The sequence below is a fragment of the Alligator mississippiensis genome, chromosome 3, assembly GCF_030867095.1.
Source record: "Alligator mississippiensis isolate rAllMis1 chromosome 3, rAllMis1, whole genome shotgun sequence".
Classification (NCBI taxonomy): domain Eukaryota; kingdom Metazoa; phylum Chordata; order Crocodylia; family Alligatoridae; genus Alligator; species Alligator mississippiensis.
The window spans coordinates 130,863,379-130,875,572 of NC_081826.1; the positions used below are offsets into that span (position 1 = coordinate 130,863,379).

General features: G+C 41.9%; 1 protein-coding gene across 3 annotated transcripts in view; it reads right to left on the bottom strand.

Annotated features, from left to right (window-relative positions):
* The window catches only part of NUP153 (nucleoporin 153), a 71,831-nt gene continuing 59,637 nt past the window's right edge, over nucleotides 1-12,194 (bottom strand). For all 3 annotated transcript variants that reach the window (XM_006261980.4, XM_019494872.2, XM_014611598.3), the window contains exons 19-22: nucleotides 8,953-9,318; nucleotides 5,170-5,445; nucleotides 1,665-1,824; nucleotides 1-1,105 (exon numbers count right to left, since the gene is read on the bottom strand). In XM_006261980.4, coding sequence (XP_006262042.1) covers nucleotides 1,021-1,105; nucleotides 1,665-1,824; nucleotides 5,170-5,445; nucleotides 8,953-9,318 — 887 coding nt within the window. In that variant the 3' untranslated portion in view covers nucleotides 1-1,020. The remainder of the gene's footprint in view (nucleotides 1,106-1,664; nucleotides 1,825-5,169; nucleotides 5,446-8,952; nucleotides 9,319-12,194) is intronic.

Below are 12,194 nucleotides of genomic sequence, written 5' to 3' on the forward strand. Positions count from 1 at the left end.
AATATTTCATAATTTTTATTGATGGCATTTATCCCATGGTTTAACATGTTAATTATACTGTAATAAACATGGCTTTAATATTAAACTTTTCCTTATTATCCAAAGTCACCACAGTCCATTTCAGTAAATATAAAAATATATACTTAATACTTTGTACAATACTGGTTTTTGGTCCAAACAAAAATGGATCAGAAAAGCCAATAAACTCACTTTAAGAATTCCCAATTTTAAAGATTTTCTAAATGGATTTAGGCAACTTTGAATAATGGAATTTACATAATAAAATTTGAGACAATACTAAACAAAAATTGCCATAACACACAAAATTAAAATTTCAAGTTCACAGATTTGTTATGCCAAAAAAGTACATAGAGAAACAAAATTGTATTTACACATGTTCCATAATAAAATAACAAAAAGGCGAGACAGGTGATAAAGGGCTGTAAGAATGAAAGAATAGAAATAGCGTATAATTATTAAATGGAGAACTACAGGTCTAACAAGTCCTTAGCGTGGACCATCCTTTAAATCAGTCTTCCTCTATCAGAAAATTTTAGTGCACAATACACCCAACTCACTCACTTCACACATACACCAGCACAAACTCAGCATAGAAATCATTCATTATCAACATTCTCTACTCTATACAGAATCCCTCACTGATATAATTACAATTTTGAGGCGTCAGTAAACGCAGATGAGCGCACATAGTGGTGCAGATGAAGAGGTATTATACAAAGCCATTCGCTGTGCAGGCTATATTCATGTCTATAGCCAGACTATGCCAAGTCAGTGAATAAAGAAACTGCTGGATTCTAAAATAGTTTTGCTTGAGAACCTCCCTGTTGCCAACTCTACTTATTACCAAAAAACTAAATAGGGGGAAAAGACAGCAGAGTTTTAAATTTCTGTAGGCAGATCTGACTTCAGCTGAACCCAGCATGAGGTACAATCCCAACAATTGAACAATGCAGGGCATCAGCTGTTGTGAAAGTTGCTGTCTGTAACAATCATTGACAATTATTTTCTACGTCTAACCGCAGTCTTTATCTTCCGACCAGAAACTGAAGATCCCGAAGCAGAGAAAACATTTTTCCCATTACTCCTGTTAAAAAAAGTTAGAAGTAATCAAACTCTAGCACGATGTAGCTGCAAGGTTCAGTTCAGTCCAGTCATTTGCTGCAATAATACGTATTCAGATAGCTATCTGAATACTGGACCAAACTATAAGATATATTGCCAGAGAAGGGTTCCCAGAAACAAAAAAGAATAACCACATTCACTGTATTAAGCAGATAACATAGAACATGGTTGATACGCAACAAATCTCTAAAGTATGTGCTATGTGCAAACATGAATATAGCCTTTGAGTCACATATCAGTCTTGCATTATTCTGAACTTGCCTGTTCAGCATTTTCTGAAAATACAGCCACTTGAGAGAAGTGGGAGGTCAGGCATCCAAAAATCACTTTAAAATGTAGGCTGAAGTACATAGGTATGTACAGCATGTTCAGCAGAATTCCTAATGTTCACATAAAAGCCGTTTTGTGAGTTAAAAGCTGCTGAAGCCCAACACTGGTTCTTTAGCAACTATGACATTTTGATTAGGATCCATACAATCAAGCCCCTCCCTACCTTTAGTCTGTTTTAAAAATAGTCTTACCCCACTGTAAAAGTTGGAGGCTGGTTAAATGAAAATCCTGAAGAGCCAGAGGGTTGGGCTGGTGCTGCTGGTGCACTGGGATTTGCACCAAAGGTAAATACTCCCGGGTTGCTATTTCCGAAGTTGAAATTAGGATTACTTCCAAACTGGAATATCGAACCTAAAAACAGTCAAAGTCTCCATTTAGCTCCCCCAGTATGAAACAAATGCCACTTTGCCATTGTAACATACCAGTTTAGAATCAGACAATGTGTTTACAGAGCAGTGACAGTAAAAATGGTATTCCAAAAGACCTACTTTAAATAAATACGTACGTGTGCACTCTCTCGAGTGGGGCAGTTTCCTAGAAGGCTTCCTAAACTAAGAGTTACTGCAGCATTGCTGTTGTGTAGAAGGAATGGCCTTGTCAGCAGGTTTAGCATTGCACATTTTCAGTAACTGACAGCCCTTCCCAAAAGGGAAACTGAGGGCTTACACTTGAAGTTCATAACGACTTAGACCAGGTATAGTTTGTTTATCTAGTTCTGCACCATTAATCTACACACACAGAGGTTTCTGAAGTAGGAATTCTGTTCAAGGGTCATTTGCTGTCATAGACTGAATTGCTCCAAGTTCCTCCCTGAGTAAGGACCACAGCCAGACTTTTGTTAACCAAGCACTGGGACTTCAGTCAATGCAACTGAAGCCCAGAATGCTGGTGCTCATTCTAAACCTTTTACTGCACTTAATTTAAACCCCTCAAGTTAATAGCCACAGTTTTATTGGTGTTTAAATTCATGCTCTTACCCATTTAACAGCACTTTTAGGCTCCTTAGGCACCAAAAGGACTTAATATTTTGGTGCATTTTTCATTTTAGATTTTATATAAAAAAATACAAAGATTCAGCAATGGGCATTGTGGTCTAAAGCTACCTGTATGTTACCCTCAGCTCTTTTTAAAATTTGTGTAGTTTTCAAGCTCATAGTGTCCTTCTAAATAGAAATGTTTTCATTATTAATTAGGCTTCACCCTCCCCCCTCATAAGTATCACTGCAGCACATGGATACGCCTCTCTGGAAAGTTTGGATTTGCATTTGAACACTCCCTTAGCAGAATTTGCAGTCACTGGGTCAGTGCAGAAGAACAAGAGAAATGAGCTAAACAAAACTTTTGTATTGTTCTTATCCAACATAAATAGAAAACAAACAATGATACAAAGAAGATGAAAAAATTAGAGTCCAAATTAATATATTTACAGCATTAAAAGGTAAGAAAATTGGAGTTCTCCCTTAAATACCCTTCAAAAAACTGTTCACTGTTAAACTTCCTAGCTATAAATAAAATCTGAAATGACAAACTGAGTGATAGAGCTGTGGTATTTAAGCACTCGTGTACCATCAGTATCATCAGTTCTGTAAAATGTATAGTCCTGAAGGCTTTGAGGATCATTGTGTTTGTACTACACCCAACACAGTGGAGTCATCACCTGGTTGGCATTTAAGCACACTATTTTTTTTTTTTAAATTGCACAGACAAGGAAAAATCAGAAAACTCTGGTCTTCAAAATGCCTCCAGATCCAAGACGGTATAATGGATGAGTTATTAACTTAATATCTTTCCATGTATAACCAGACTTAACTGATTATTACTGAGAGATGTCACTTATTTTTCTGGGTGATATTTATTATCTATATAAACTTCCTGTGTTCACCCCTCATTTAAAATGAGGCTTTCTGTATTACAAGGAAGAAGAGTTATTTTTTATTTATTTATTTATTTTACCTTTAATGGCAAATGTGCATAATTTTCTGATTATTACTTAGGCTTCCATAATCAAACAAAAAAATGATGAAGGCAGCAGAGGATCCTGATGCATACCAAGCCTTATTTAGATGGCATAGACTGAGAAAGTAATTACAGTGTGGTACATAAAGTGAGTATGTGTCAGAGTTTAACTCAGAGGTTCTCAAATGGGGTGCCACAAGACTTGCAGGGATGCCACACTGGGTTGTGTCACCACAACCAGGTAGTCACCACAACCACACAACGCACCTCCTGCAGAGCTACCTTAGGAGGCAGCTGCAGCATAAGTATGGATTCCAGCCTGCATCATGGTCACCTGATAAGCCTAAAACAGGCAGAAGCATGCGCCCTTACTGCAGCCCTTCATCATCCAGCCCTGCACAGGGGACAGGCATGTCTCTGTTTCTGGGAGGAACTGTAGGGTAGGGCAGGGCAGCAATAGGAGCATGTGCTCCAGCTGCAGCTGCTTTTCAATTGGACTCTGCACAATGTGCATGGGAGAGCGCCATCTGGCTGTAACAGTAGTACCTAGCATGTGTACCACTGAAATACACTGAGTCAGAACAACAGATGTCCTCAACTGAAGTGCTGCCAAATTCAAGACAGCTATGGAGGGGTGCCTTCAGTCTAAAAAGGTTGAGAACCACTGGTTTAACTGAATCCACAGTAAGTGCCTTCGCTTGTGCATTCCTATCCTCAAGTGGGAGTTAACCTAGGGCAGCTTACCATGGAAAGAAACAGGGTTGTTACCATGGTTTAGCTTTACAATGGAACAGGAGCAGGCAGATGAAACTGTTACCACTAAAGGATGCACTAGCTGCTCACAACAGTGCAACTGTTTGCCCATCCAGTCTCTTAGACCAGTGGTTTTCAACCTTTTTTGTACCAGGACCCATTTGTAAACACTGATGGCCAGTCCAGAACCAGTATCCTGCCCCCCAGCCCTCCCAGTGTGTGGAGTATGGGAGGCCCTAAGCAGCCCTTTGCAGGCTGAAACTGTCAGCCTGCAAGGGAAAAGCCACCAGTTTTCCACATTTTTTTCCTTTAAAGGAGAATCCATTTTTAAAGTTTGTTCGCAATTGTTTCATATAGTCTTGTGAGCCATGGGTTGAGAAACACTGTCTTAAACCATAATATCCAATGTGCAAGCGTTCACAAAACTCAGAAATAGCTGGCTTGTGGTTTGAATTTAACTTTGGTTACAACACTAACATTCCTGAAAGAGATTAAGCTACTTGATGATGTGTAGGGACCTACCAAATTCACAGTGGAAGCAGAGTGCGCAGCAACTCCTTTAATCTTGCATGTTCCCCCATGTGAACCTCAGAAGCAGAGCCCCTCCACCAGTCAGCAGGGTGGGAGTGCAGGGGAACCTGCAAGATTAAAGGGGCCACAGTGCATTCCACTTCCACCAAGAATTCAGTAGGTCCCTAATGATGTGCCTGCCACATTATTACATCTTAATGAATTTTTATGCAGTTTCTGCCAAAAACAAAGACAGATTACTCAATAAATCTGTTAATGATTACTCAATAAATCTGTTAATGGATGCTACATGCACTTTTTGCAAAAGGAAACTAAACATTTAAGGGAAAAAGGGGTTTATCTGAAAGCTGGCCGCAAGCCCCATGCAGCCTTCTTTACTGAATGTTGAAAGGAGAGCTTGTTCCTTGAAACATCTCTATGATTTCGACAAGCAAAGGGCAGACATTCTGTACTCACCAGAATTGGGTGTACCAGAGCCAAAGCCAGGCTGTTGATTTGCTTGCTGTCCAAATGCAGGAGCTTGACTACTACTTGATCCAGACCCAAAGGCTGGAGCAGCAGGCTGAGAGCCAGCTGAAAATAAAGAGGTTGATGATAAGGATCCAAAGGTTGGAGCATTTGGCTGGCTGGAGCCTTGACTCTGACCAAATGCTGGTGTCTGGCTGACACCAAATGCTGGACCAGCAGCAGGTGCTGAAGACCCGGAGCCAAATACAAATGAAGAGGTGGAACCTAGAAAAAGCAAAGCAGAACAGAAATTTGAGTACAATAGTGAGCTTCACAGGGACAAACCTGCTTGAGAGAAACAAGGAGGCTTTTGTTTCTGGAGCCTAACATTATCACAGTTGTTAAATGAATGGCACATTTATTCTCAAAAGAAATCTGAGGTGGCTTAGATACACCCTTCAGCAGAGTGCATAAATAGAAAATGTTAGCTCCCTCACAGGAGAAAAGTGAAGTATATACTATTATATATGTAAGTGATGAGGAAAGCCACATGGCACATTAGAAACAACTGCCTCTCAGAACATTCACTTATAACCCGAACACCTGCACAACACTCAGGTCAAATCAGTCCCAAGGCCACTGCAAACGCTGAGGCACTTTAGATGTTGTTGCATCATTAGTGATTCTTCAGGCGAAGTGCCCTGATAGCACCCATCTTCTCTCCATGTATGGATGGCTGTTGGCTCAAAGGGAGCTCATCTGCGAGGTCTTGTTTTTAATCCTGCTGGGTGTCAAGGCAAGCCCAGGTGTGGGCACTGGTTTAGCTGCTGGCAACCCAATCATAGAACAGGCTATGCTGGTTTACATGGCACTGAATAGCAGACCAAGAAAGGCCTGGCCTACAGAATGCTACATGCATCCTGTATGTTCACACCACAGTCACTCCCACCACCATCTAATCTCAATTTCAAATTAGTTTTACTTTCACATTCTACAAGCAAATACCATCAATGGGAACCCGATTTGCACATAAGAGTTCCTTACATTTCTGCTTGGCGCAATTCGATTTTTCATCAGTAAATTTCACCTCACTCAAACTCTCAAAAAATATTTCCATCGTTACCAGGTGAAATTTATAGAAAGAGAACGGAAGAATAGGCTGCTGCTGCAGTATCCAGACAGGCTCTTGCTGAACAGCAGCTACAGGTGGAGGAGAGGGGGTGGGGGTGGCCACTGTATCTGTGTGTATGTCCCCACCCCAGCCTGATGTTTCCTTGAGGGGGAGGTATGGAGCAGGAAAGGGTGGGTGTGACCACTGTGGGACAGAAGGAAAGCGGGTGCTGAGCTCAGTGGTGCTGTGCACGGGGGCAGGGAAATGGGCTAACCCAGGAGAAAGCGGAGGAGAAAGCAGGTGTCTGCGCACATGCCCTCACACCTCTGATTTCATGCAATCCTGAAAATTTTAAATAAATAAAAATTGAAATAAATGCTTAAAAATAAACATAGATTTTAGCTGTTGAAATTATTAAAAAAAAAAAAAAAATCGAATTCTGCCAAGCCTACTTTTACCACAGAAGAAGTACAGCTTCTTTGTGCCACTATTTTTGTCAGATTTCTTGATGTGTGGTTCTCCTTGCAGTTCTAAAATGGGAACAGGGCTCAAGTTTGTCACCTGAATGATTCCACACCAAGTGTGCTTGTTGAGTCGTCCCCCCCATGGACTGCCAGTCCTGCATGCTCGATCAACCTGGAAATCGAAGGAGTCTAACCAGATTCCTCCTATTTGCAGCTATTACCCACCAGTAACTGAAGTTCTACAAGTCAGACTGGCTCTTAGTTGCACCTGGGCGATCCCTACCGACTGCCTAAAGAGTGCAGTTCAGTCAAACAATTCTGCCCCTTTTTAGTTCCCCTTACCTTGGCTCTGCAGGCATACAGAAGTAAAACGTAATGGAAACACATGACCAGCATAAGCAGATGCAACAATGAAAGAGAGCGCATTTGCTGAGTAAGAAGGTACCACTTTCCTCATTTTAACATCAGGCAGCAGTCACAACATATTATGAACTACCGTCTTGTAACCTAGAATGTCCCAGCACTTAAGTTTAGGAAGAAAAGAGTGTTCTGCTGCATTTTGGATTTCTAAATTTGGAAGGTAAGTTGCTTAATATATTATAAAGATTCCTGATGTCATTGCTCTCTCAATCAAATTTTTCAAGCCTGACTGACTGAAGTAACAAACTGGGAAGAAAGATATAATTCAGAATTAGGACTTAAACTTTTATTGCTCTTTTTAAAAGCATGAAAGTCTTCAGATGGTAATTCCAGGTCCACTCTCTGAACTACTGCTTCAGGTAGAAAAGGGTTCTTCAATTCAGCTCCTCAGAGCAAGACAACCAGATAAATTTAAATCCTCTCTCTTAGCAAGGAAATGTAGCAAACTAAATCACTGAGTAAGTTTAATTCTGCATTTGCTCAATCAGATCCCTACTTTAACAGTGCAAATGCTGAAGGTACAAGGCAAAGCTTCTCAGCAAGTTCAAGCTGTATTCCCACACAAATAAGATGACATATTTAGGATAAGACCAGGATTGGACTTCACTCTTAAACCTGCACTGAATGAGTGGAATACACAAATAGAGCCACTAGCCATAACTCATTAATTCAGGAGAAAAAAAATCTCTTCTTAAGAGGAGGCCACAAGAAGGGCAGCAGTAACACTGGTGTGTTGTGTTTGGAGCTAGCGTGCAAATTACGTGCCAATGAAAAAGGCCGCACTGTGGTCAGGAAGACTACTACACTTTTAAGGAAATCTTCCCAACCCTTGGCATGTTTATGTAGGAAAGGGTAAAAGGTGGCAAACAAAGGAATCATTCCTTAGAGAACCTGGAGTGCTGTAGACCAGATCCAAACAGCTGAGGTAGCAAACTGAGAAAGGGCTCTGCAACATTGATGTGGCAACAAAGCAGCAGGCCTGTGTCTGTGTAGTGAGAGGGGCCTTACTTTCTTCCAGGACTTTTTGGTTTGCCCCTTCATGTTTAAAACGCTTTGAAAAGTTAGGTTTGGTTTTCAAAAACTGGCCCTGGTAGAACAGTATTCATCAATAACTGCATCTAGCTACATTTAAACTGTTTTAGATTTAAACATCATTGCTGAACAACAAGAAAGATTTCTACACCTTCCTGCCTTATCTGCACATCTAAGAGCAACAACTCTCAGAGACACATGTACCCAGAGGAACAGACTTCTGCCTTTGTGCTTCCTCTGTGCAAAAATGAAGTTTATTTTCTACCTATGGGGGCTTTTTACCCTCTTTAATTTTCCCTGAGCCTGAGGAAGGGCATGTGTGCCTGAAATTTTGCAAAAAAAGGTAATTTTTTTGCGGATTCTTTGTTGTCTAATAAAAGGTATCATCTCTGAACCACGAGTTCTAGAGTTTTGCATTTCTTCTTTGCATCTAGCTTCTGTCTTATCCTGTAAGTAGAGGTATAGCTATGGGAACTAAAAGCTACAAATGGGGACTGTGTTGTTTAATACAAGGCACCCATATCTGTTCACCTTTTCCACTCTATTTGTGACTTTTCCCTCCGACACCTGTAGCAAAACAGCCCCAGTAAGTAATATTTATATTCATGCATTTGTTAACAGCAATAATGCATAACATTGCATGCACTCAGTACAGGTATTTTGTTTGCACATGTTCTCCACAGTAAAATACTGATGGATGTATACGTTTTCTTGGTCCTATATGTACTAGCAGTAGCAAAACTAAGATCACCATTTTAAATATACCTGTAGAGCTTGATGTAGTTGTGGCTCCAAAGGCAAAACCAGGGTTTGCTGTATTGTTACTGCTAGCTCCTGAACCAAAGACAAATGGAGCAACAGCTGCCCCTGTGCTGGAGGATGTTGCTGGCTTGTTTTCTTGAGAGAACCCAAATGACTGCGATGCAGTAGACTCTGCAGAACTGCCAAAAGCAGAGTTGCTCACAGTGTTGCTGGCTTGTCCAAACACAAAGGGAGTGGGAACTGGTGGTGGATTCGAGGCAGAGGTGGAGCTTCCGAACACACTGGTGCTGTTTGCTGAAGTGCTTGGTACAGCTGTACTGGAGGAACCAGAACTTAAGAAACTGAAAGTTGGCTTTGCTGCTCCTTGATCTGGGGAGAGGAAGCAATTAAAACTACTTCAATTACAGTAGGCAATTTTCAAGAGCATGATACCATTACATACACTGCACCATCTGAAAACAAGCACCATGCTGAATGACCGCTGATTATCAAGGCTCCTGCAGCACTTATGTAAACCAAAAGGGGCACACCTACTGATCTTTCTTTCCCAGGAAGAACACTGATGCGGGGGTGGAAGGGAGCTGTGAAGGAGAGGAAAGACTCCAGACTGAGTCTAGTTGTAGCTTTCAAAGATAAAAAGGATTAGCTATGAAGATCTGAACTAGTATAACATACGCACAAGTACTTTGCTGTCTCTTGGAACAGCTGGCCAACACACTTCAGGCATTAGTGGTGCAAAAACCCCAAGAGCTTTCTAGTTAAGCTAAATGGATCCTACTTTGCAAGAGAGAAACTGATTCAGATATATTATTCGTTCCAAAAAATATCATTTCTTGCTCTGAGAAAGTCTTGCTCTTTCAACCACAAGTCAGACAAAACTCACAAAACTGGGAGCCTGCAGATAGACTGAAAATGTCTACTTCCGCAGAACTGAAGGTACCCCCCTGCCCTGCCTGTCCTCAGACTGAGATTTTAAGAAATTTATTAATTAGCATCTGAGATGTTTGGAAAATAGTTCAAAATTAGAGGTGCACAGACACATTGGTCTGATATCGGATCGGTACCAACATAAAGAAAACTGGCTGTATCGGATATTGGCCCGATGGGGCAAATAAATGCCCGTGCTGCGCACAGCTGCAGCACAGCACTCAGGCAGCGAGAAGCAGAGCCAGAAGCATGGAGAGCTGCCCCCGAACTGGGTAAGTCTGGTGTGGTGGAAGGAGAGGAGGGAGGGAAGGGACTTGGGGGAGGGGGGGGGAGCAGGCAGATCAAGGACCCCTGTGGTGAGGGAGGAGGCAGGGGCTGGTGCTGCCTAAGTGGGGCGGGGGAGCGGAGCCACAGCTCCCACTGTTGCAAGGAGCACATGTGCCCCCCAGATCTGCACGAGGAGGGGCAGGCTGCAGCCGGTGCTGCACAGGGCTCTTCTCACAGGGTCTGGGCTTGGAGCAGGCGCTGGCAATGCTGGGAAGATGCTGTATCCACCCCAAATTTTGCTGCTGCTATACTGCCAGCACCACCACCACCAGCTGCCCGGTGCACCCTCCCCGGGTGCAAGCTGCAGGAATCGTCCCCACCCCCCCTGCCTGGGCAGAGCCTTTCCCCTGCCCCCTTCCTCACCGTGGGAGGCGTTGATCTGCCCCCCCCCATGCCCCTTCCCTCCCCACTCCCCTTCCATCACACCAGACTTACCAGCTGGAGGCAGCTGTATCAGAAATTGGATCGGTATCTACTGATATGCCTCCTTAAATATCAGCTATTGGGATGGCCCCCAAAATTGGTGCACCCCTATTCAAAATGATGTGGTAGAAGTACCCATATGTGTGTATTTAATTAAATGTGTGTATTCAGACTCTTCTAAAAACAAACAAACTCAAGTCTAAATTCTCCTAAATTTTCTTTACTTACTTTAAGAGCACTAAATTGTGAATTTACAGTGTGGATACAAGCCCACTTTTTAGAAGCAGTTTCTGGTCAGGTTAAAACCTGTCCCTTAAGCTGTGTGCATTCAATCTCAATTCCTCTAATTTCCATTTTTCTAATATTTAGGCCTTTGTTTCATCTACCCCATGCTTAAGGAACAGAGACTGTACCACTGTGAAGATCACTTAGAATCACAGAAAATTAGTGTTGGAGGGGACCTCAGGAGGTCCCTTATAATGTAACTAAATTTTAGTTGAATTTGTAGTTTAGCCAGCTTAACTAAAATTTAACAAACTTAACTAAGTTTTCTTTTTGCTATCTTGCCTCAGATCTTTACAACTAGAATAGTACAGAATGGACAAATTGTACTTTGCAAGTTTGTGGGCACAAACAACCTTCTCTTGAGGCACAGGGAGAGTCTTCTGGTGTTGTGTGTTCTCCTGAATGGGACAGAAGCCAATATGCAAAATGCAGGTCTATGAAAATGCAAATGTGGGGCAGTGAGGGTTAGAGGCCACGGGAGACAAAAGGTGCGAGACAGGTAGGTATTGTCTCCCATTGCCTCTGTGAAAATCCAAATGCACGGCAGTGAGGATCAGACCTACATTTTGCATCTTGGCTTCTATCCCATCCAGGAGAACACAAAACACCAGCAGACTCCTTCTGCCTGAAGAAAGATATTTGTGCCCAAAAACTTACAAAGAATTTTTCCAACTATTTAGTTGGTCTAATAGAAGTTAGCACATCTATCCAAAGAACCTTGTCTGCCTATGTCCTTAGACCAATATAGCTACAACCAACACCTCCTGACCCTGACAGAATGGCCAAGAAAGACTCCTAACAGATACTAACACACTGGAAATGAACACAGCTCTGTAAATACTTACCATGGCATTCCAGTGACAGAACTCTGAAAAAACATGACTATCCACATACTGTTTGTTCACTAATGACCCTGCCATAGAGATTCAAAACAGCACTATTCTGTGCAAGAGCCTAATTAAAAAACATTTTTTTTTCTGTCTGGGGCTACTGACAGAATTCTTTGCTAGAATCCAAGAAAAAAGTGGGCTTTAAAAATGCTGACAAATGAAAGCTAACCACTGAAACCTTTGTTAGTGCTGTCACAAAGTTCCCATATTCTTCTTCAGTCTCTCAGTAGGTGGAGACCTTACCCACTACCTAGACTACTGCACAACACTAAAGCCTAGTCAACATATAAATCTTACACGTTTGATTACTGCACTGAGGGGTGCAATTACAGCGAGACAGTCTGCAGAGCTTGAATGCAATTTATAGTTTATTCTTCCCTTTCCCTTTATGCA